This window comes from Microcebus murinus, chromosome 3 (genome assembly GCF_040939455.1).
Source record: "Microcebus murinus isolate Inina chromosome 3, M.murinus_Inina_mat1.0, whole genome shotgun sequence".
Classification (NCBI taxonomy): Eukaryota; Metazoa; Chordata; class Mammalia; order Primates; family Cheirogaleidae; genus Microcebus; species Microcebus murinus.
Genome location: NC_134106.1, coordinates 22,752,509 through 22,777,239, shown reverse-complemented (window position 1 = coordinate 22,777,239; position 24,731 = coordinate 22,752,509). Strand labels below are relative to the sequence as shown.

Sequence of the window (24,731 nt, the reverse complement as noted above, 5' to 3'; positions counted from 1 at the left end):
GCAGACGCATACCAGTGATAACTCATGACACCCACCCTCTGTCCTTCACGTATAATTCTCACAGTGCTGCATGAGCCCAAGGAGCTCTCCTATCGGCCTGGGAAGTGGGGGCAGGGAGAGAGGGAGGGACAGAGCCATTGGTGTGTTCACCAAACTTTAATGGCTGCCTACTAGGTAAAGATGCACTGGACACATGGTGCCCGTATGGGAGCTGAATGGGTAGGGGTGGTGAGTGGGGTGGTGGTGCAGGGGTAGGGGTAGGAGTGGTGGTGGTGGTGCAGGGGTAGGAGTGGGGGTGGTGATGATGGTGCAGGGGTAGGAGTGGTGGGTGGTGGTGGTGGTGCAGGGTAGGGGTGGTGGGTGGTGGTAGTGGTGTAGGGTAGGGGCAGGAATGGTGGGTGGTGGTGGTGGTGCAGGGGTAGGAATGGTGGGAGGTGGTGGTGGTGGTGGTGGTACAAGGGTAGGAATGGTGGGAGGTGGTGGTGGTGCAGGGGTAGGAATGGTGGGTGGTGGTGCAGGGTAGGGGTGGTGGTGGTGCAGGGGCAGGAATGGTGGGTGGTGGTGGTGGTGCAGGGGTAGGAATGGTGGGAGGTGGTGGTGGTGGTGCAGGGTAGGGGTGGTGGTGGTACAAGGGTAGGAATGGTGGGAGGTGGTGGTGGTGCAGGGGTAGGAATGGTGGGTGGTGGTGATGGTGGTGCAGGGTAGGGGTGGTGGTGGTGCAGGGGTAGGAATGGTGGGTGGTGGTGGTGGTGCAGGGGTAGGAATGGTGGGTGGTGGTGGTGGTGCAGGGTAGGGGTGGTGGTGGTACAAGGGTAGGAATGGTGGGAGGTGGTGGTGGTGCAGGGGTAGGAATGGTGGGTGGTGGTGGTGGTGGTGCAGGGTAGGGGTGGTGGTGGTGCAGGGGTAGGAATGGTGGGTGGTGGTGGTGGTGCAGGGGTAGGAATGGTGGGTGGTGGTGGTGGTGCAGGGTAGGGGTGGTGGGTGGTGGTAGTGGTGTAGGGTAGGGGCAGGAATGGTGGGTGGTGGTGGTGGTGCAGGGGTAGGAATTGTGGGAGGTGGTGGTGGTGCAGGGGTAGGAATGGTGGGTGGTGGTGGTGGTGGTGGTGCAGGGTAGGGGTGGTGGTGGTGCAGGGGTAGGAATGGTGGGTGGTGGTGGTGGTGGAAGGGTAGGAGTGGGGGTAGTGATGGTGGTGCAGGGGTAGGAGTGGTGGGTGGTGGTGGTGGTGCAGGGTAGGGGTGGTGGGTGGTGCAGGGGTAGGAATGGTGGGTGGTGGTGGTGGTGTAGGGTAGGGGTGGTGGGTGGTGCAGGGGTAGGAATGGTGGGTGGTGGTGGTGGTGTAGGGTAGGGGTGGTCGGTGGTGGTGGTGGTGGTGCAGGGTAGGGGTGGTGGGTGGTGGTGGTGGTGGTGCAGGGTAGGGGTGGTGGGTGGTGGTAGTGGTGTAGGGTTGGGGTAGGAATGGTGGGTGGTGGTGGTGGTGCAGGGGTAGGAATGGTGGGTGTTGGTGGTGGTGCAGGGGTAGGATGGTGGGTGGTGGTGGTGGTGTAGGGTAGGGGTGGTCGGTGGTGGTGGTGGTGCAGGGGTAGGAATGGTGGGTGGTGGTGGTGGTGCAGGGGTAGGAATGGTGGGTGGTGGTGGTGGTGCAGGGGTAGGAATGGTGGGTGGTGGTGGTGGTGTAGGGTAGGGGTGGTTGGTGGTGGTGGTGGTGCAGGGGTAGGAATGGTGGGTGGTGGTGGTGGTGCAGGGTAGAGGTGATGTGGTGGTGGTGGTACAGAGTAGGGGTGGTAGGTGGTGGTGGTTCTAGAACCCATTTGCTCCTGAGCCCCAGCCTTGGGGCAGGCTGGGCAAGTGGCTGAAACCCTGCAGGTTGGTCAGATTCACTCAGGAAACTCCTTTTTCCAATGGTTGACTGCTCCAAATGGGAAATGATGGGGCATAAAACACACAAAAAAAACACACACACACGTAATATACTAGTTTCAGGGGGAAAAAAAGCCAAGGGATGTTTAATCTTAAAACTTGGAGTCTCAGAGACAAAGGCTTTGGAAGAAGGGTGTGTGCATTTATGACGTCTTACTTTCCCTGGAAAATTACTGCATCGTGATTTATGAGTTTATTTCTTTCAACTAGGAAATAGAATAAAGGAAAGAAAGAGGGAGCAACCCAAAAGCGAGGGGCTGTAGGACTCAGGTGCCGCCAGCCAGCTCAAGCTGGGTCTGGCGGGATCAGGGCTGTCTGGGCGTGCGGAGCTGCCGTGTGAGCAGAGCGCTGCCATGAAGACATTCCAAGTGGCTTCCAGGAAGCGGCCGTATGTGCTGACACCATGTGGACAGAGCAGTCTGGCTGGCCACCACTCAAGACTGGTGTTTCCTAGAGCTTTCCATTGGCAAACGCTGCCTCCTGGAACTGAGGGACAAAGGTTTTGAAATAAGCCCTGGTGGGAAAGAGGGGGGAGAAAAAATTGTGGTTAGCACAAACAACTTAAAAAAAGTGCAACTCAGAGCTTTCAACCTAACTCGGAACAGTTGTTATTTATTGTTCATGTATCTTGGGTTGGATTTGCCTTCTCTGCTGATGCAAAGCCCTCTGGATTTTTCCAAGAGAGGTACGTGCAGTTCACTGCTGTGGTATCTCTCACGGATATTTAAAGGGCCTGCCCGCAGCCCTTCCTGGCTGCCACTTCCTATTAGACATCAGGACTCAGGTCCCACTGCCCTTTTCCAGGACAAAGACAAGGGCTGATCCATGCTCTAAGACAGAGAGCATCCAAGTCAACCACCTGGTTGTTTTAGTGAACCGAAATGTCAGGAGGGTTGCATTTTCCGCTCAATTGGACCTTTGACGTCATATAGACAAAGAGGGTCTAATAAGGATTTCTAAATGATCCATGGTCCCCATTTATTTCCAAACACACATGCAGTCCGGACTCCTGGAAAGAACGCCAGGCTAGGTATGGAGAGAGCCCTCCTGGGTCGGTGGAAGACTAGGGGTGGGATCTGCAGAAGACCATTTGGCCTTTCCTCTACCCTCTGTAGAAACAGGGCCACATTTTATACCAGGAGATGTGCATGTGCTGAGCTCATGCTGTGCCTGGCATGTACCAGGGGTGGCGAGGTGACCCAGACGTGGGACCTGCCACATGAGATCACAGTTTAGAGGAGACAAATGCATAAGTGACACCGAGTCAGGTGGTAAGGGCATCTATGGAGGTACTGTGGGCATCATAGGCAGAGGGTGCAACAGGGGCTGAGGCTTGTTGTGAGCTGGGAACCAAAGCCCTGCTGGGACATAAAGAGGGGGTGGAAAGTGGGGGGGGTGCTGGGTGCTGTAGAGGCAGGGGGAGGCACCTGTGTGCCCTGGTCACCAGGCCTGCCTGCTCCCCACGCCCCACTCCCACGCCATCATAGTCACAGCCTAGGTAGTCTGCAATCTTACCTTCCCAGAACAGTGACCAGAACCAGGTGGGCCACCAAGAAGATCTGTCCCCTTCAGCACTACAGGGGCCTCACACACCTCACCCAAGGGGAGCCTCCCAGCCTATTGTGTTTAGAATTCGGTTCTAACGAGCCAGGCTCTCCAGGCTCCCAGTGGATTAGCAGCAGCAAAGAGGAGTGGAGGAGCGAACTCAGAGGCAGGAGGAGGGTTTGCCGCATCAGTGGGAGGCAGCAACGCAGAAGCGCCAGCGAGAGGAGAACAGAAACTGCGCGGGAGTCACGACGCCCCTACCAGGGACCCTGCGGTGAAGGACACAGAGCCCCGCACAGCTCAACAGGCCCTGGAGCCATCTCTGGGTCAGAGCAAAGGCAGTGATGATGATGCTGGACTGTCCTTGTACTGACCAAGTCAACTGTCATCCTCTTTCCAATTTGGCCACTTTGAAGGCTCTGGCTCTCTCGCAGTCCTAGCATCCACTGTGCGGCCTCTCTGCAGCATTTAAGTGTTGGCTCCTCTCTCCGGAAGCTCTTTCCCTGTAACTTCTGTGACATGACCAGTCACAGAGGTGTCCTACTTCTCTCTTCCTCTCCCTCCCCCCTTTCCCCACTCCCAGGTGCCATCTTCCTTAGGCTCGTCCCTCGGTGCTGTCCACTATCCTCAAGCAGAGCAAGGTCATGGTTACTCTCAGGCCGGCAGCACCCTCAGTAGAGCACTCCCCAGGCTGGGTCTCCAGCCCTCCCTTCCCCCCTAAACTTCCAGTCCCGAATTTCCAACCACCCTCCGGACAATCTGACCTGGATGTCACTCTGTAATTCAAACCAGTGTGTTCCAAACTGGCTGTTTACATTGCTGTTAGGTGTTTGAAAGTGCTCCAGCCAATTTGTATTTCTGTAAGAGAACCCTCAGTTTCCTTCTCGACCAGTTTCCACTTCTCCCTAAACCCTTGCGGTGAATTCATCCTCTGGGTTCTCTGCCCCTCTCCATGTCCCTCCATCCCCAGTGACACCTCCTGGCTTCCCGTCTCCTTATCTTTCGACGACACTGCTGCAGAACCCTGCTCTCCCCTGGACACAAGGCCAACCGTGCCTTTCTGTTGCAGCCACGCTGATTCTCTTAGAGTGTGGGTCTCTGTCCCCACCCTGACCAAGACCTTCGTGTTCCCCAAGCTCTCAGCCTGGCCCTCGATGACTCTCAATATCTGAGAGAAGCTAAGAAAGCAAAGGATCCTCTCCCCAGAAAAACTACAGGTAAGACTCCCCACTGCACATGTCACATGCAACCAGGGGACGTCACAGACCCCCTGAGCCCATCCACGGTCCAGGGTCTACCGGCCTTTCCCAGTCTGACCACCTCTCCTCCTCACAGGCGCCACTGCCCTTCTGGGATTTACTCACGTTCCGGCCCAATGCCCGCCCTCCTATCAAGTCTTCCCTGGTGACCAGAAGGTTCTCTCCCTGCACACAGTCTCTGTGCTTCTCCTGGGACTTGTTCCATGTGCACGTGTCCTGCCTGCTGGGCCACACTGCTGGCCCCTGGAAAGCGGGGCCCTGCTCCCAGCGACCCCAGCTGGCGCGGCACGCTGTCCACAGAAAGCACTCAGCGAGCAGTGGCAGCTTTAATTAGAATAACCAGTTTGCGAGAAGCAGTGACAGCATGTCCAGTAGAGGCTGGTTAAGAAGGCGGGAGAGAGAGTATCCCCAGACAGCTGACAGGTGTGATGTGTAGGTACTGACGAAAAAACTTTAGTCCTTTCTCGAATTTCAAACTACGCCAATGATGAGTGAGAAAGACAGATAAGCACCTCTTGCAGCACTCCTGCTCGGCACAGCCCTGAGCGAGCCCTGAGTGAGCCAAACTGCCACCTTCTCTGATACCCACCTCCTCAAAGCCCTTACCCTTCGATGGCACCATGCCACAGCTGTCTTTAATACAAAAAAGAGGCCTATGATGTGGTAGAAAGAGCCCTAGACCCAGGTGAGGCCAGGCAGGGCAAGGGAAACCTTGAGCTCTGTGCCCCTGTGGTGACAGGGGTGATAAGCCCGCCCTGATGTGATGCTTGCATGGGACAGTGATGGGAAGGGACATTGTTGACTGTCAGCTGCCACCCAGATGTGAGAGCCATTCATTCCTCCCGAATGTTTCACCTGCTCTCTCCCCAGCGCATGGAAGTGCTGCAGAGGGTCAGAGACGGGCTGCTGCTGGCCTCCGCCACACAGGCCCCACTGCATGAAGTGCGCTGCGGAGTGTGACCCAGCCAGCACCACTCTGGAGGAGGGCAGAGTGGTGCCCTCCTCCCCAAGTTACAGGTGAGGACACCAAGGGGAGAGGCTGCAGTTCATCTGCACACGGTGGCACCCACAGGTGCCTGATCGGCATGTGCTACTGCTGCAGCCGGCCCTGGGCACTGGCCTCCCATGGGGCTGGGATCGGCCCAGGGGAGCTCTCCACACCCCGCCCCCTGCCGGCCCCCAGGCCCAGAGTCACACTGGGTCCTGAAGCAAATCTTATCAGCTCAGTTTTTCCTCGGAAACTTCTAGGGGAAGGGGTTGCAATACCACAAGCTCCTTGCACAAAAAGGTCTTGGCAAGAGGGAGCATGCTTTAAAGGCAAGCTCTTTTCTTTTCAGAAAGTTCTAAAGTTTCCTGTTCTGTCCTGGGCTTTCCCTGCCAGGGCAAACTGCCTACCGCCAAGGGGAAGCGTGGAGAGGGCTATTTAAAGGCATGATGCTACCAGCTGTTTTCAGCAAGTGCTTCTCAACTTGGATCCTCATTAAGTCAGTGAAGGGAGGGGGAGGGGGAGGAAGGGGAAAATGACAACTGGCTCCTACCCATCGATAGATTTTTTTTTAAAGCGCTGCTTTCATTTATTTCACTTTTTATCAGAGAAAATGGAGAGTTGCCCAGAGTACAGATTGCTAATGGCACAAGATATCTGTCATCTTTTAAAAAATCTTTGACCTAAAGACAAAGTACATGGTAAGTTTTAAAAGTGTGTGTTATGGGGGTAGTAAGGTCTGCTCGCCTCTCCATTAGCTGGCCAAGTGGGGCCTGCAGTCCAGCTCCTCGTTGTACTCGCACTGGAAGGGAATTTATTTTTAGACCAAATTAGAGCTCAGCATGCCTTAGGACAAAGTAAAGTTCTGACCCTCTGCACTGATCTCAGTCCCTTTGCTCAGGGTTTCATAAAATCACACCTCAGTCCAATCCAAGAGTCTTAGGAGGATGAAACTTAAAGACTGGGTAAGTTTTCTATGAACACAGAACAGGAGTGGAGTCCGGCCTAGGTCTCAGCTCACAGGCGTGGCGGGGGCGGGCTGCAGACAGTCCTTGGACCAGGAGTCGGGGAACAGAAGAGCACACTGGGTCTGCTTTGCTGGGCTTCAGGCCAGGGGTAAATCTCTTCCCCTCTCTGGGCTTCGGTTCCCTCACCTACAAAGCAGGGAGCTGAGCCTCGGAGCCCCCGGCTGCAGGCCCGGCATGGCAGGGTAGGGGGTGCAGCACAGACTCTGGATGGAGCCACCTGGCCGGGGCTCAAGGCCTGGCCCTGCCCCTTTCCAGCTGGATCGCAAGTGACTTCAGCTTTCATTTCTTCATCTATAAAGTGGGGATAATTGTGCCTACCTTAAAGGGTTCTTGTGAAGATTAAATGAGATGGCCCCCGTAAGCATGTGGCACGGCACAGAAGATGATCAATAGAGGTCAACTGTTACCATGGGTACCAAGGTGGGCCTGAGTGGGAGAGACTCTGAGTCTCTGGAAACAGCCAGAAGCATGTGTGAGTGAAGAAGAGGGAAATCCTGTGCAATGAGAGGTCCTTGGGTCCTTGCCCTCAGATCACCCTTCTCCCTGTGGCTTCCTGGATCGGGCCCTCCCTTCTCAATTATCATATTGAACTGGCAGCTGGAGGCACAGACATGGCCACTGCCAGTGTTGAACACTCAGCCAAAGTCTTGAGGACACTCTGCATCTTCTGCAGTTCTGTCCAGGGCTGCTGTGGCACCCTGTGGCACTGAGGGGTGAGCTCTGCAGCCAGAGGCACCTGCAGGCACTCACTCTTCTGCTGCCCAAAAGGCTTCATCAGGAATGAGGTCGCAGCTGTCGACCAGAGGGGTGTTTAAGAATCACGTGGCTCTGCCTGCCATGACAAGGGTGTTAGCTGGCCCTGGTTCTGTCCAGGACAGGGCGTATGGCAAAGGGGAAGCAGCGGGGGAAGTGGGAAGAGCACTGAACCGAGAGGCAGGAGAGTCCTGGCTCTAGGCCAGGTCCCGGCTCGGTATGTCATCCAGAACTGGGACTCAGTTTCCTCACCTGTAACAGGAAGATTTATACTTGATGATCTTTAAGTGCCACCCACTTATGGTCTGGGCCATCATCCATGTGACCTTGAACAAGACACTTAACATTTTTGTGTCTTGATTCTTCATCTGTTAGATTCAGACCTATTTTCAGGGAGGCTGCAAGAGCCCATAAGTGTGTAAGTCCCGAGCCCAGGGCCCACCACACTATAGGTGTCAGTGGCTGGTGGTGGTGCTGTAAAGGTGGTGGCAGTGGTTGTTATCATCTGGGAAGTCTTTCACAAATGGGGCAGGGTTAGCGAACACTGCAGAGCTCCACGCAGAGGACCGTTCTGGGGAGGAAAGGAAGTCCTGTTCCTCTTGGCCATCGCTCTGCCCTCTGTCCTAGGGCCTGGGGAGCTGGAGAGCTCATAATGTCAGGGGTGACAGTGCCTGGAGAATTATGTGACCGATGGGTTCTAGGGAAGGGGCTCTAGGGAGGCTGAGGACAGCTGAGTCAGGGAGTCGCAGGCAAATGCTCCAGCACTGGCTGGAGGCCGGGAGGGGTCTTTGTTCAACAGGTCTCGTCAAAAGGGTTTTCTCTACTGGAATTTGTTGAATAGGTCTTTTCTTTACCCTTTTTTTTTTACGGACTCTTGTTTGGAATTTTTTTATTCTTTTCTTTTTTTTTTTTAGGTCTTTTCAAAAGAATAAAAATCTGTAAGATTGACAATTGGAATCACTGCCATACAGTGTGGCAGTATTGTGTCCCCCATTTTGCAGAAGAGAAAACAGCAGCTTAAGTTACCTGCCCAATGTCACCCCAATCCTAGTGCCACCGCAGCCCCGTCATGTGGGTGAGACACTGTGCTCTTGCTGCCTTTGGCCTCCTTCACTTGGGACATTTTATTTTGCAAGAGCCTAACAATTGTCTTCTTCCAAAACAGAACTTGAATTCTGGTATTTAAAAATCCTTTTCTTTGGACAATTGTAAGACGAGCCTTATGATATTTGCTAGAGTCAGGCCGATGTGGCAGTGGGGTGGATCAGGGCGGGAGAAGTGATTCAGGGACACAACCCTAACTGTCAGGAAATCAAGGACATAAATCAAGTCAGAGGTCATTTTTGCAAATAGAGGCAATTCCAAACATCTAAGGCTCATTGCTTTTTCCAGTTTTCTTCTGCAGCTGTGACTTCAACTGGCACATGTTTTTAATCAGTCATATGAAAACCGATTGTGGTCTGCAAATCAAAGCAGTCCTGTAAATAGTGTAAGACAAGTCCCGCTAATCATGCCTCGTGGTCTTGCCTTGCCCTCATTGTCCTGAACCGCCACTGTAAATACTGACTCACTTGGGGTTACTCTCCTCATGTCAAAGGGTCACCCTTACAACAGGCTCTCTACAAAAAGACCTGGTCCTATTTCAATGCCCTTTCCCCCAAGCCCCCCAAAGGCCCATCATCTAACTGTGGGTGCCTTGGAGGGCATGTGACTGGCACGATTCGAGCTTGTTTTGTGTTCTGCCCCAGGCGATGGCAGCCTGGCTCTCGGGTGTGGGCTTTGGGAACAAACAAGTGGTTGTAACTGGTTCACACACACAGTCTTGCTAAACGTGCCAACCCTTGAGCGGGCCTGGTTTGTTTACAGGGGGTCCAAGCTTGTAAAACAAGGAAATTGTTATAACAGACTTGAGATGTAAAGGCTTGATATCACACCGAGAACATAATGTCACATGCTCACAGCTTTGGGCAGAGGCCCTTACCCTCAGCTGGAATTGGTCTCCTCTCTGCTCAGTTCCACAGCATGCTGGGCCTCCAACCTCGGGCCCATCTGTGGTCTGCCTTGCGTTTGAGATGTTTAGGTTGGTTTCTAGACTGTGTCTTATACAACTCGGCCTCCTCACCTGTGAGAAGGCTGAGACTGTGGTCTCAGTGTGTGTTGAATTAAATTGAATGCCGTTTTAGGAGGACTTCAACAACAACTGACTGAGATCCATTTCTAGACGTCAGAGTATTGGGATAAAATCTGGTTCCTGCTAAATTATAGGGTATTTTTAAATACTAAAGTGATCACAATTATGGAGCAGTTCTCTCTCCTTCTGAGGCCCTCTGAGGAGGCCCTTTGGAGCATGGCCAGTTGCGTTGGGGCTGGAGCAGTTTGCAGCCAGTTTCTGCAACTGCAGGCGGCCCTGCTCCTGGGCATCCCCTGGAGCAGCACGTGAGAAGGGAGTGGGGGGAGAGGAGAGGGCCAGCTGGCCGCATGAGTGGGAGGGACAGGGTAGTCTCAATGGGCTTCCTCCTCTGGGCTTCCATCCTAGTGCCAACCATCCTCCTACACACACTGTAAGCTCCCTGAGGCCAAGGCCCATTGGCCATATTCATCCACCTTTGCAACCGCAGCCTTGAGTCCAGTGCCCAACACACAGCGACTCAACAAATACTCCTCAAACAAATGTAAACATTGGCTTATTTAAAGATGAACTTTACATCGATAGAATTTTCTAACAGAAGGAAACTTCAGAGGTCATACAGTCCAATTATTACAAGGGAGGAAAACTGAGGTTCTGAGAAATTAAGACAGTCCCTCTGACACACATGCCAATTCGGTGCATAAATAAATGAATGCCTGCCCCAAGAGGCCGATCCAAGGCCCCAGCTAACAGGGAGAGTACAAGCCAGTCTCTCACCCCCAATCTCCTTCCTCTCAGGCTGATGCTGTTTCCTTCATAACCCGCTTGATGAGAGCTGAAGGTGACAGTGTGGTCGTGTGGCCACAGAGAAAGGCTGGGATGATGGGGTGCACGTGGCTGGGCTGGGGCTGAGGCCAGCGAATGGGTTTGCGGACTAAGCATTGTGGTGCTGCCTAGGGCCTAGGAACCAGTGCAGAGGCCCTGCCCTGTGTTCACCTTGTCCCCCTGCCTGTGCCTGCCTGCTGTGCTCGGAGGGCAAGTCCTCTGCCCATGGCCGCACCAGCAGGAGCTCAGCACAGACCATGATGTGACAATGGCCATGTGGATGTGCACAGTGTGCGGGGGTCTTGCCATAGTCCTGGCCAGGAAGAGGGTGACTCCTGTACTTTATCTGCTGGGGAGAAGCAGGTGGCCTGTCTGATGGCAGTGAGTCACCATCAAAATCACAGATTACCCTCCACCTCTTAGTCAGCAAAAGGGGAAAAACCAAAGGATGGCCCTCCAAGAGGAAATGCTCAGGGTACCCGCAAAACAAACCCCAGGGAATGTGGGTCCAGGCCTAAGCCACGCCCAGCCGGAACAGTGCCTCAAGATTTCCACTCAGCACCGCCAGGCATCAGCCTCTAGACGTGCCAGACCTCCAAAGGACTGAAAGAACACTTAGAAAATCAACTCTTTGGGGACATAAACTAATCGAGAGTCTCTCTAGGGTTTTGAACTGTTATCTGCCTGGTTGTAAATTAGGTTTCTCCTTCTAGATCTCAGCATCTAGAGGTTGCTCCTCAGGCCCCTGCCTGCTGGCTTTTGGGCATAGATTTTGGTCACTCCGGCACCTGCTGGCTGTTTACACACAGCTCTTGAAGATCTGGGGGAAGGGGCAGCAAAATGGACATGGTCCCTCCTCTTTTTACCTCAATCCCCCTCACAGCTGAAAGAATGGCCCAGACACCGGGCTCCCTGTGCTTCAGACAGAAAAGCAGCACTTCCCAAGGAAGACACAACTCAATGGGAGAGGACGCCCAAGTTCCACCCTCTCTGCTGGGGTACAACGGCCTTCTGCAGACAATGGCCTTTAGTGAAGAAAGGAATTCTCACAATGGGAAGGTCAGGTGGGCTCCCCTGGGGCACAGGTGTGGGGAAGTTCCACATAGGCTGGCAGGGGGCTGAATCCTGGCGGGTGGAAAGCCTTATGGGTTCTCTCGAATCATGCACCAGAGAGGATGGGGAGGAAATACAGGAGGAAGATCCACCTGCTCTGTAGTCTGCAGGGCTCACCCTACTCTGCACCAGCTCAGGGTCATACATATACTGTCAGCAGGTAGTTCTGTAGCCCCAGCTGCCAGTTACAGAGAGAGAGAAAGGAAAGGAAAGGAAGCGGATACGCATGACATGGACAAATGACATCCACACATGGTGTACAGCAGGCTTGTTCAAACAGTGGGCTGCAATCCATTAGTGGGTTGTAAAATTGATTTAGTGGATCCCGACCAGCATTAAAATAAAGTGAAATAAAATCAGAGCACATCACCTGTGGCATTTTTGTTTCAGTTGTATACACTGGATTAGGATGTAAAATAAATATTTTGCTATGGATTGTGGTAAAATAATAATAATAATAAAAAGTCTGGAAGCCATGAGTATAAGGTAAGGGAAGTGCGCGCTACATGCTGGCCATCATGCTGTTTGTTTTCCTCTGTATTACCTTACATTTGCTCCTTCTCATGGGCCTACTACCAGGTAAGAGGCTCTATTTTTGCCAAAGAGAAATCTATGATTTGGAGATGCCAAGTACATTTTCTAAGATCACACAGCTAATAGGTGGCGATGCTATTTATGAATCCAAAGCTGCTTGACTCCAAAGAGCACGTTCTTTCCATGATGCCAATTAAAAGAGCGATGGCAACTGATTTGGGAGACTTGGGCTCCATCTCTGGCTCTGCCATATGACACTGAATCACTCCTCTGTTTCCTCACCTACATGATGAGGGAGTAAGATAGATAATTTCTAAAATTTTTGATATGCTGGTCTCCTACCTCCCAAAACTTGTTTTAACTATAGTTTAGTTTCCTTCATTAAACTTTTCCTGGAATTGCCAACATCCCAGTGATGAATTTCAAGAGCTACTTACTGCCAATCCCATTACCCTTACATCTGTTCTTACAAAATCCCCAAATGGCCCTCCCTCTGGTAGGTTTGTGTGTCTAGAGATGTTGACTGGTATCATTAGCCCTCATGTAGAGACCTGCATTGGGTAGCTTTTCAGTAGAATTATGACTGTGGTAACAAGAGACAAAAGGGATGAACTTGACTTCCCTCTCGCTTGGCCATGTAGTTCCTGGAGGCAGTAAGGCACCTCCTAATGAAGAAAGATGGCTACCCCGAGTGCCTGGGAGAAGGAAAAGGAATGTAGGAAGGGCACACGTAGTTCACCCAGGACACATGGGAAGCACCACGAATGTTCTCTAAACAATGAGCCTCAGAAGAACAAAGGGTACTCAGAAAGTTCCTTTAATGTAAAGGTCATCTGGCATCTTAAAATTCCCTAGGGTTGTTGAAAAGCAATACCTCCGTAAAATGCTATAAAATGGGATGTATTATCATCCTGACACAGTTGAACTGTGGACTCGGGATGGGAAGCTTGAGCTGTGACCCCAGCCTGCTTCTCCCTTGTGATGCCACCTTGGATAAGCCACTTCACCTCTCTGTGCCCCAGCTGCCTCATCTGTGAAGGGAAGGGATGGTTTCTGAGGTCACTGCTAGGTCTAATCTACTATTATCCATTATTATTATTATTGCTTTGGTATCAATCCAACCACTTTAGCCAGAGACAGTTTAAGTGGAAGCAGTAATTTAATAAATGACCTCTCCCTGTGCTTTGCTAGAGGGGTTCTCTGAAGAGCCTTAATAAGCATCATCAGAGGTATTGCATATGTCTGAAGTTTCTATGTATCTCCCCTTTGTCTCCAGATCTGACTTAGGGCCCTAAGAATGATGGCCAGTATCCATCTTGGACATGGTCCTTCTATTCTTCAAACCCACAGACGACGAAACATCTACACATTCAGGCATGGCTCCTGTGTGAGCCATGGGCTGGTTCCTGCAGGGGTGAAGGAATGCATCTGAGCAGGGCCCTGGCCTCAGGGGACACAAAGACACTTGACTCCCAGAGCAGAGAGCTGCATGCTAACCCTGGGTGGGAGCTGGGGAGCTTTGCTTTCACAGCCCTGGGCCAATTCCTTCTTATTGCTCTTGCTTTGGAACAACCCGAGCAAATTTTCTGCCTTGAGTTTGCTTTCTTTTCTGCTTAGAGCTATGCAGGGGCATTAACCAGCAGGCCAGACGTCTAGCCCCTTTAATGACAATAATAACAATTTACATTTATACAAGGCCTTTCATCGGGGGATCTTAAAGTGCATCACAAACAATAATTAATTCCTTTTTGTGAGTCTGGGAGCCAACTAAGTAGGAACCCCTTTACTTTGCAGGGAAAGGGTACTTTCCTGGGCCATGCAACATGTTGGAGGCCTCCCCACCTACCCCAAACTGACCCATCCTCAGTGCCTGGCCTCCGCCTCAGGCTTTCCACGGAACCTGCTGCCGCCAAGCCCAGCCCACGGCCATTTGTCCTGCCTCTGAAGCTCCATAACACAAATTGTCAAGCCTCTCATTTGGTGCGAATCAGTGACACTCACAGGTGGAGGAGGCCTTAGGATCCTGTCCAAGGCAGGGCTTGCCCTAACAGCACTTCTGAGGGGCGATGCTCCGGCAGCTGTACACTGCCTGAATACCCAATGCTTAAAGCATCTCTGGGAGGTGTAATGTTCTTCCTTCTCCTAAACTGAAATCTGTCCCCTTACGACGCCCACCCATGGGTCCTATTTCTGCTTTCTGGAACAAAGCACTCCTACATCAACTGGGATTGCCAGTTGATGCCTCTGGTATTCAAGTTTTCTACTTCTGTGGTCACCCCTGGGTGGAGCTTGGTGGCTCATACCTCACTGAGGTCCAGGGTGGCCTTGTGAACTGAGTAGGGGGGGGCCGGCCAGAGGCTCCACCATTTGCTCTGTGCCCCAAGGCCAGGCTGCCTCCTGAGCACTGAGTGTTCCCTGAGTGTTGCTGGCTCTGATGTCCTGGGTCTGCCAGCTTTAAATGCAGCTCTTTAGACCACCTCGCCCCCTCCCACCTCTAGGGTATAAACACCTGAGTTCATTTATTAGGGTTACATCTCAGTGACACAGAAACATGCTAATTTTCTGTTGTGTGATTGATTGACTGACTGACTGAATAAATGAATACCATTCCTTCCTAAGGATCTATTCTTAAGTTTATGCAACAACTGTCAATTGTAGGGACTGTTTTATGGAGACTAACCCAGACAATAATCTATCTAGTTTCTTTGGTTTTTTTTTTTTAACCCTACTTTATAAATATGTGGTGCTAAACTTGAGAATAGGATGCATCAGTGCTGAGCTGGGAACTGACACAAGGACAAGGAACTCCGTGACTGTCCCCTCCCCAAGGATTTAGAGGCTAGGGAGGCATCCAGACCTGCGTGGGTCATGGCAGAGGGACAAATGAAATCCTTTGTTAAGTTTATTTTCAAAAGCTAGACCTTCTGGGGAAACCAACAACTCCCTAGAGTGGTTTCTGGGTCCCTGCTGGTTTGCTTCATGCCTGAAAAGATACCCACCCTCCTTCTGCCAAGAGCACATTGTTTGGGTGAGATTTTTCTCACAGTGGCTTACCATGTAAGGAATTTCAAGCATGCATTAAAGGCTGTTGTTTTCCTAAAACCTGCACCGTATGGACATAAGGTTTGGCTTGTGATGATACAGCCTCTGCTTTGATTTCACACGATTCCTACAGTCTGGTCTAGAATCAGGAGTGATCATTTTTGGCTGGGATTTAGCCTGGGTCATTGATTTAAGGGATGTTTGAGAAAAGAAAAATGGGTTAGAGATGGAATGTTCTGTCATTCTAGGGTGAGGAGAACACCTGGTGCTCATTCCTACCTGATGAAGAGAAAAGAACATGGATTTTGGAGTCAGAGAGAACTGAATTCAAATACGGATCTATCACTTATTAGCTGTTTGGAAAAGTCCTTGAGTCTCTGTTAATTTCTCTCCAGTGGTGCCATAGTGGTTGTTCTGGGACAACAGTGCCAGGCATGTGGTAAGAACTCAAGTCATGGTAGTGTCCTTTCGTCCCACCACTCCATTGCCATCATAGAGCTACATAAACACACACTGAGCATCCTGTTTCACTTTGATTCGACAAACACTGATTGAATAGCTTCTATTTACAAAGGCCTGGACCACCTGCGGTCACTGTCTAAACTAGTGGCTAGCAATAACGGTATCCAGTATTTGCTGATTCAGTGAACGAATTAACCTGATACTTGGCATTTTACAGTTTATAATATGCTTTTAAAATAGTTTTATTTTAATCCAAGCAACAATCATATGTATGAAACAGATCCCGTTAGTCTCTTCCCCCTGTATACATGAAGAAACAGGCTTGGAGAGAGGAAGTAGCTTGCCCCAGGTCAGGCATGTGGTAAAGGCAGAGTGAGATTTGGATACAGGCCAGTGCCCTGCCAACAGCACACTGCCAGCCCTGGAGGGTCTTCTGTGTCTTCTGTGGCCACTGAGGGTTCAGGCTCGAGTAGCAAAATAAACTCTGTAAAAATACAGCAAAGTAAGCCCCCACTCTTTGTAGAGTTCAACAATCTCAGCGTATGCTTTGTATCACTAACAACTATAGGAGAGAAAGAGGCCCTTTCTGGGCGCAGCTGCGTTGCACTAGAAGGGCCCTGCTGAGCGCGGCTCCCAAGCCCACGTCTGCATAGATGCTGCAGCTCAATGTGCGGGGCGGCACCGCGTGCCTGGTGATTCGGAATAGGGAGTTTGGGGCACTGGAGACATTTGCCAGCAAGAGCCTTCTTTCTCTCAGGCCCTGGGCCCTGGGCCCCATGCTGATGCACCTGGGTAGACTTCATGGACTGCCACCACCCTTCCCATAGTGTGCAACAGCACTGGACACACACGTGCCGCCCTTTACCTTCCTGATTGCGTCTTTCTAGGTCACAGAGAGGGAAGTGCTATGGCCACAGGACTCTCACCATTCCTGAACATGGTGCCATTTCAGGGGCTCCAAACAGTGAAGGACTGCACCTCCTCTTGCTCCCAGCAGTCTTTTAGAACAAAGAAAATGGGACTGGAAGCAGATATTAAGTCCTCTACTGCTGTGGGCTGTAGCCTCTTTCTTCCCACTCCTCCAGGCTCTGAGCTGCTGGGAACCGCTGAGAGATGCAGAATGAAGCAGGTAGGACAGGAATCTTTCAAAATTTGCTCACATGGCTGCCCCAAATACAGTTTCCAGCATGAATTGTGGGGTGGAAGTCACATCTGACCACAACACTGTTTCACCCACAGAGAGTCATCAACAGCCTTCTCAAAACCACTCTGACAACACGCTCTGACGAGGATGGGTGTCCTGGAGGAATGTCGTCACTGTACACACTGGGCTGTGTGTAACCCAATGCCTTGAGAGTGAGGTCAGTTCCCCTGCCACGAGCCTGTCTGTTCTGGACCTCTGAGCATATTTCTTAGTTCTGCTAGGGGACTGCCTTTGAGATTTAACTATGTGGAAAATCACGTGCATTCCTTAAGTTGAGCCAGTTTTAGGTCAGAAGTTGGCAAGGAAGAGCCAGGGCCAGAGCTCTCCAAAGTAAGCACCTGAATGAGAGCAGGCCCTACAGAGCCTGTGGGAGGACTAAGTCTCTGCTTCCAGCATGGGGTGCCCATCCTTTAGCCCTGAGACTGGAGCCACAGTGGCCCTGCAGCACTGCTGAATGGGATAGGTATGATGGGGTGTGTCGGGGACCAGCCCAACCTGCTATGGTCTCAAAGACCAAGGGCAAGCAGAGTTAACCTGCTGCTGACCAGCCCGGCCCCTGTGGGGGTACCCCCCAGACTTCTAACACCTCAGGTATAAGCAGGGGCTCTGCACTGGGAGTGCAGCTTCTGTCCTGCACAAAGGCCTCAGGTCAAGGGACTGCAATCTAGCCAACGCTGCAATCTAGCCAGGGCTTGGCTTGCTAAGCTGTGTGTTTGCCCAGGGTCAGATGCCCAGAGAAAGGAATGGCTTTTTCTTTACCCAAAGCCATTAGTCAAACTCTGCACCAACCCAAAGGAGGGACCTTTTTCTAGTTTGCACAAAGGTTCTTTGTAGGCCAAGGTGGCCCTGGTAAGAGGACCTATTGATTCTGTGTTTTGGGTTCCCTATTATGCATCTGATGCACTAATGAGGAACTTCACTGGGATGTAAATTCTGAAAATTAGAACCTTATTTGAATTGGCTTTGGGGAAGAAAGTGAAAAAGAGTACTTCCTTCCAAGTGTGCATTTTTAAAGGCATCTTCAGAACCCATTCCTGTTTTTCTTACCCACAGCCCAGTGAACTGCCCCACCACATGTGGCTATCCCCATCCCACTGCTCAGACACACCAGGACGGGGGCGGGCTTTGGACAGCCACACAGGTTCTGGAGGGCAGTGCTTGGCTCCCTTTCCTGCCATGTTTATCAAGCAGATGAATCAGTATTCACATGGGTACAAATGGGTTGTCCCACTTTGACCCATGCCACTGAATATAGTTAGACCTATACAGCTTGGGTATCTTTTTTTCCAAAACTGGTAGACACTGTGGGTGCCAGAGCCATTAGACCAATAAACAAATACAGACATGCAGTAAAATAAACTGTAAAAATACAGCAAAATGAGCTCCCACCCTTTGTAGAGTTCAACAATCTCAAAGCATGCTTTGAAACGCTAACCTCTTCAGGGGAAAAAAAGGCTCTTTCTACTTAGCCCCTTATTAGTTACTTTAGGAGCTCTTGCAAAAGAATTGTCACAAGTTCAAAAGCCATAGAACGCTGGCTTTGAAATCTGTAGAGATCATCTAGTCCAGGGATCAGCAAACTTTTTCTGTAAAGGGTCAAATAATAAATATTTTCAGCTTTGTAGGCCAGATACTCTGTTGCAACAATCCACCTCTGCCCTTGTAGTGATAGCAGCCATAGATGATATGTAAATGATGAGTATGGCTGTGTTCTAATAAAACTTTATTTATAAAAACAGGCTAGCCAGCTTTGCCCTTGGGCTGTTGTTTGTCTATTCCTTATCTAGTCCCACCCTTTCTTGTGCCAAGTAGGAGAGGCAAAGTGACTCCCTTACAGTCACAGGAGCATTTGGCTGTCTACCCAAGGCCATGGTCTGATTTGCATGGCTTGGTAGAACAGAGATCCTCCTGTAGCTTGAAGGCCACCAACCCAGAGGCCAAAATGGCCACTTGGATAACTGGAGATTTTAACTAACACTTTTAACTTAACCAGAGAGGACCAAAAAGCAAGTGGAAAACCACAGGTTAAAGTCTATCTACAGATTAAATCTAAGGTTAAAATCTATCTACAGATTAACTCTAAGGTTAAACCCTAATGGGGCTGGGAAAGACAGCCTACATATCAAGCTCAGCTTAAGTATATGCTGCTAATGTTCATTCATCAGTCAGACTCAGACATAATCTTAAAATGTCTCTGGTGAAGGAAAGGGTGGGGAAAAGGGCAACAGGAGCTGGAAAGCCACCGGTACTTGTCTGTGAATAATATGAGAAGAAAACAGCTAATTCATTTTTTTCCAGTCAGCAGCTAGTGAAATGTCTAACAGGACATAAGTGGTCAGAGAGGACAAACCCTCTCGTCCAGGGTTGAGAACAGGTTGTTTTGGCTGTCAAGCATTTTCAAAACAAGTTTTCTTGGTCTCATGACAGGTTGTGGCAAGAATAAGAAAATAAAAAGAGTGGAAGATCCCATGATCACTGCTCTGGGCTTCCACGTGGGCTGGCCCTGCCTGCACGGTCAGGTTTGCTTTCAGGGTTCAGATAAAGCTGGTCTTAGGGTTAATACCACTTTGCCAGTGATACCATTTAATAAAGGGATTCCTCTAAGAACCCTCTGGCAGCCGGATAATTATTCCAGTCTGGGAGGAATAGGTCAAAGTCACTCTTAAGCCCAAGGGTGCTCTTCTGCTCAACTACGCCCTGCTTTGTTTTAATTTTCACTTCATGTTACATCGACAAATTATTCCCCTGAAACTGAGGTTAAAAGCTATCTGCTCTGAGGTGGATTGTTCCATCTCAACCATGGAATGCTTGGCCAGGGAAGTGGGGTGGGGAGCGGTGGCAAAGGAAGGAGTAAGGAGGCACTAATGGGAGGGCTGAGACCAGGCTGGTCGTAGAAAGTGCCCTTAGCTACCCACAGCAGTAGCCTTGCTCTTATGGAGGTATGTGGGGCTATTTATCAAGTAATCCAGAGAAAATATCAGATACCAACCAAACAAGCATGCCAAGACTTCTCAGATCCCCTAAACTAGTACTGAAGAACCCAAGGTAGTAGACAGAAGACCTAGACTTAAGTTCAGATTCAAATTCTGAAGAGCTGTGTGACCTTGGGCAGAGCACATCCCTTCTGGGGTCTCCTTTGTTTCACTTCTGAAGTGAGGCAGCTGTATTGTCCTTCCAGCTCCCACACCATAGTCCACAGATGACTGGAGCATAGTGTGTTCAGCCCCTCACCATCATGCCTGGATGGCTGTCTCATCTCAAGTCACTCACACCACGCATCTCTCCACAGGGACAATGAAAGTTCCCACGGTTGGCAGTATTCCTGGAAGAAACCCAGGAAGAGGGCACTGCACCCTGAGGCTTGCTCTACTCCTATGGGACAAGTTATCAGACCACAAAGGCTGTCTTCATTCTGCCAACTGTCTGCAAGAATGCTCTTTTTTTTTTTGAAACAGAGTCTTGCTTTGTTGCCCAGGATAGAGTGAGTGCCATGGCATCAGCCTAGCTCACAGCAACCTCAAACTCCTGAGCTCAAGCGATCCTCCTTGCCTCAGCCTCCCAAATAGCTGGGACTACAGGCATGCGCCACCATGCCTGGCTAATTTTTTCTATATATATTAGCTGGCCAATTAATTTCTTTCTATTTATAGTAGAGACGGGGTCTTGCTCTTGCTCAGGATGGTTTTGAACTCCTGACCTCGAGCAATCCGCCCGCCTAGTCCTCCCAGAGTGCTAGGATTACAGGCGTGAGCCACTGCGCCGGCAAAGAATGTTCTGAAGAAAGAACAGAAAATCCTCCATGAGACTTCAAAGTTAGAGGAAGTAAGGGCTGATGTGTGTTTGTGCCCAGGAGCGGGAAGGCTGGGGACATGTGAAGGCCGATAAAGACATTCTTCCCAGCTTCACCTCCACTCCCACCCAAACATACACAGTGGGCCCATCAGCATTTAATGTCTCCACCCAGGAAGTGATTTGAAGGCACTGCCCAAAGCCTGCTATGTGGAGCCTTCATTATCCAAGAGAGAGAATACCTGAGAAAAAAGACTAGAAGATGGTCAGCCCCTTCCCCAAATATGCACAGACTGTTCTGGCTGATTTCTAGCCTGCTCCTCAGCACAGAATGCTCTGCCAAGTTTAAATTTCAGATAAACAAAGAATGACTTTTTAGTAGAAGCATGTCCTAAATACTGCATGGGACATGCTTACACTAAATTATTTGTTATTTATTTGAAATTTAAATTTTACTGGGTATCTTGCATTTTTAATTATTAAGTCTGGCAAACCTAAGTCGGGAGAACTAGGGTGAATCTCTGAAAGCCCTGGGCATTGAGATGGCAAAAAAGGGGTGAAAGGACTCAAGACAAACATTCCTTTACAGTGTTCCATGAGTGTGACCCTCAGTGTTCACTGCCTTTATTAATATTTCAGAGGTCAAGAAGGATATATTATGATTTACATAGACACCAAGGCTGAATATTGTACCAATATGTAATCTGTTAATTAAAGAAAAACCTTACTGCCTACAGAAAAAAAATCAAATAAATGTCTTAGCATGGCAGTCAATAACAACAGCTGTCATTAATTGAACATCAGCAATGTGCCAGGCATTTTTACAATCACTTCTGCATTTAACACTCACAATCCCCTGTGAGGGAGGATTATTACCCTCATGTACAGATGAGAAAACCAAGGCCCAGGGAGGTAAAAACAAACAAAACACTAGAAAGTGGTAGAACAAGGATTTGAATTCTAGTTGGTCTAATTCCAGAGCACATGTTCTCTCCACCCTGTAGAACTCTGCCTTGCCTCCTTTCCTCCCTTCCTTCCTCCCTCCCTCCCTCCCTTCCTTATCTACTGCCTTATCTCCCTGCCTTATCTACTGCTACCCTCTTCAATGGACACTGGCCTACCTAGAACCCCCAAGCTTCCCTTCCTCTGGGCCCCTGGCTACTACCCTGTCCCTCCTGGCATGAGCATCCTTCTGTCTCTGCATGGCAAATTCTACCCATCCTCCAATGTCAGCTTCCTAGAACTCTGCAAACAGACATAGTCTCCTTTGCTCAGGACTCCCACTGCACTTTACTTGCATTTTGCAAGTGTTGCTACCTAAAACAGAGTTATCTATGGTAAATTGTATCCCTCTTCTAGCTCATCAAAGGCCGGGACTGTATCCTACATATCATTTAACATTGTGCCTAACACCTAGTTTGAATTCAATAAACATTTGCTGAATGAATGAATGAAGAATGAGTGGAAAAAGTGCTGATGATCTGGACAAAATCTACACAAAATGTTTGTCACTACAAATATACACTGGGGCATGCCAAACCTGACTGTCAACCAAAGCAGACAGCCTAGAGACTGTAGTTCTAAACACAGAGCTGAGGTCAGTTGCCAGGTGGATTTGAGATAACTTAGGCCAACAGTCTGAGGAAGAGGTAGTGCAGTATAAAAGCAGAATGTCAATCTAAAAGTTAGGAAACCACAGGTTTATTCTCAGTTCCTAAGCTAAGTTACTGTATGACCTTGAATAAGTCATTTCACTTTGCAGAGCCTCAACTTCATAATCTGTAAAATGGGTGTAAATAGGGTTATTACAAGAATACGGATGTTAAAATATATAAAGCATTTAAGGGCTGTATTGGTGCATCATAAGTACTTAATACACATTTATTATTATTATCGTCTATAAGATGATCAGGAAGGACTGAGTGACCCATTATCATTTATTTTGAGAAAAACTGTGTAGTCTTGCCTTTACATGTATGTTCCTGTAAATTTCACTTTTCTGGACAACTGGAATAATGACAGTTTAACGATTATCCCATCCCTCAAATGATCAATAATGGAAAATTTTCATTTTGATTTTTAGAAAAAGTACGTAGCTTCTTGCTTTGCAATTCTAACTTGTTACTTAATCTAGACGGCCCCATTGTCATAACAGAATCTCAAGCAGTGATGGAACATTCCAGAAATCAGTCAGCAAGCTTTGTAGATGGGGCTCTTCAAAATACAGGTGGGTGACTTTCAGCACCGGCAGAGCAACTGTGTGTGTGTATGTTACAGTCCCCAGTGCTTTGCACAGACTTTGCACACAGTGAGCTCTTTTGTGTTTGCCGAATGGAGTTAGCAGTAACTTAACTGCAGCTACAAACAGTGCAGGAATACTAGATGCTTTCTGGATCAACTTTAGGAAACCACTATTCCACCTTGACTCTTACAGTCATGGCTACTCTAAAGCCTGTTCTGATGGCCATGCCCTGGCAGCTCAGCCCTGACCACCCATGGCACACAAGGAGCAAACTACTCTTTTTTCCTCAGAAATGATTTTGGATTAAGGACTGACCTAGATGACCCCACCTCACTTCTGCTTTCTTGGCGTCTATTTTCCATTAGGCATGACTAAGTGTCAGAGGGTACATCTGTCTGGGAAGATAGGAGTCACTGGAATTTTCTGTCTTCCTGCTGGTTTGAAGGCAGCTGTAAAACAATGTCTTTCCTTTGACCTGTTCCATTATAATTCTCTGTCTCCTCTTTTGCCCACAGACCCTAGTAATAATTTTGGCCACAGGAACATTTTACCTTCTCTTAAAGGTACTTGGTGCCACGTCTTCAGACTCTCAAAAGAGCTATGTCTGCTTAAGAACACCCTGGGCTCTCCCCACAGGCAAAAAGGTCTTCAGCTTTCTGGGTGAGCTACTAGAAAGAAGGTTCCCACGTCAGGCCACTCCATGGGTGGGTACAGGGGCACACGACACCCGCACGCTAACCTCTGGCCCTTGACTCCACCATGCTGCTTGTAAGCAAGGCAGCAGGAAAGAGGCACGAGAAAGGCAGGAGGTCAGAGGTGGCTTGGGGTAGGCTCTGGACAGATAATCAGGGGCACAGGGTTCTAATCTTGGTACTGTATGCCCTGCACAAGTTCTTCCAGGAAATAAAAATGATGAATGCAAAGTCAACTCTATGTCAATCACTGTGCTAAGGGTTTTACAGCAATTATTTCATTTAATTTTTACCACAATGGTTAATGCTTACTATACTTGTACTTGGCTGTACTAGATGCTCTCTGAAGTTTCTTCCATGTTCCATGTCCTGAGATTGTCCCCTAGTGTCATGCTTACTTCCTAGGATGCATTCCTGTTTGGTCACCCAACTTAGCTCTGCTGTTGGCTGTGGATTTTGCAGGTCACTGGAGTAGAGGTAACCACTTCAATACCTGCTTCCCATTTTTTGCTCAGCTCTATAAATCTTCTACCTTAATAAGGCATGAATCTAGTTCATTTGCACAGGTGGCCCCTGTGCTGAATGATCTGACAAAAGACAAGACAGAATCTCGTTTCTGCAGAAGGCCTCTGTTTGTCATTATGATATGTACAGAATGGACAGTCCTGATGGTTCTTTGATGCTTCCCTTTTTTCCAGAATTCATGCCTTAATGAGAAGTGATAGAAACAAGCGGCTCGGCCCTCCTGCCTTGGCTGGACTCCACATCACACACGACAGCCCTGAGCAGCCCTGGCGGCACCTGTCAGAAACTAACACGCACATCTGAACAGTCAAGCCTAATTCCCAAGAAGCTGTTTTAACTTGACATCTGAAAATGTATTGCATCTAGAATTATTTTGCTGGGTGTGTGTTCAGGGCATATGTGTGCATGTTCTGCAACTGAAGTGTTCTATAAATATCAGATACAGGCTGTACAAAAAAGCATCACGTACACGGTGTACTTAATTTCATTTAGTAATGTTTTCAATTTGTGTCTGACCTCTGGCAACAGAGAAGGAAGCTTCTTAACACAAATAAAAAGCGATGCTAAACCACTTTAAATGTAATTTTCACTTAAAATTCCAAAAATATATTAGAACTTAGTGATCATCAGGTAGGTTCCAGCCCAACACTTACAGATGAAGGTACTGAAGCCCAGAAAGATGACGTG

At 49.4% G+C, this 24,731-nt stretch overlaps 1 protein-coding gene across 2 annotated transcripts in view; it reads right to left on the bottom strand.

Annotated features, from left to right (window-relative positions):
* Nucleotides 1-1,969: 1,969 nt before the first annotated feature.
* Nucleotides 1,970-24,731, bottom strand: part of BABAM2 (BRISC and BRCA1 A complex member 2) — a 398,861-nt gene continuing 376,099 nt past the window's right edge. For both annotated transcript variants that reach the window (XM_012788308.2, XM_076000639.1), the window contains exon 12: nucleotides 1,970-2,432. In XM_012788308.2, the coding sequence (XP_012643762.1) occupies nucleotides 2,369-2,432 (64 nt within the window). In that variant the 3' untranslated portion in view covers nucleotides 1,970-2,368. The remainder of the gene's footprint in view (nucleotides 2,433-24,731) is intronic.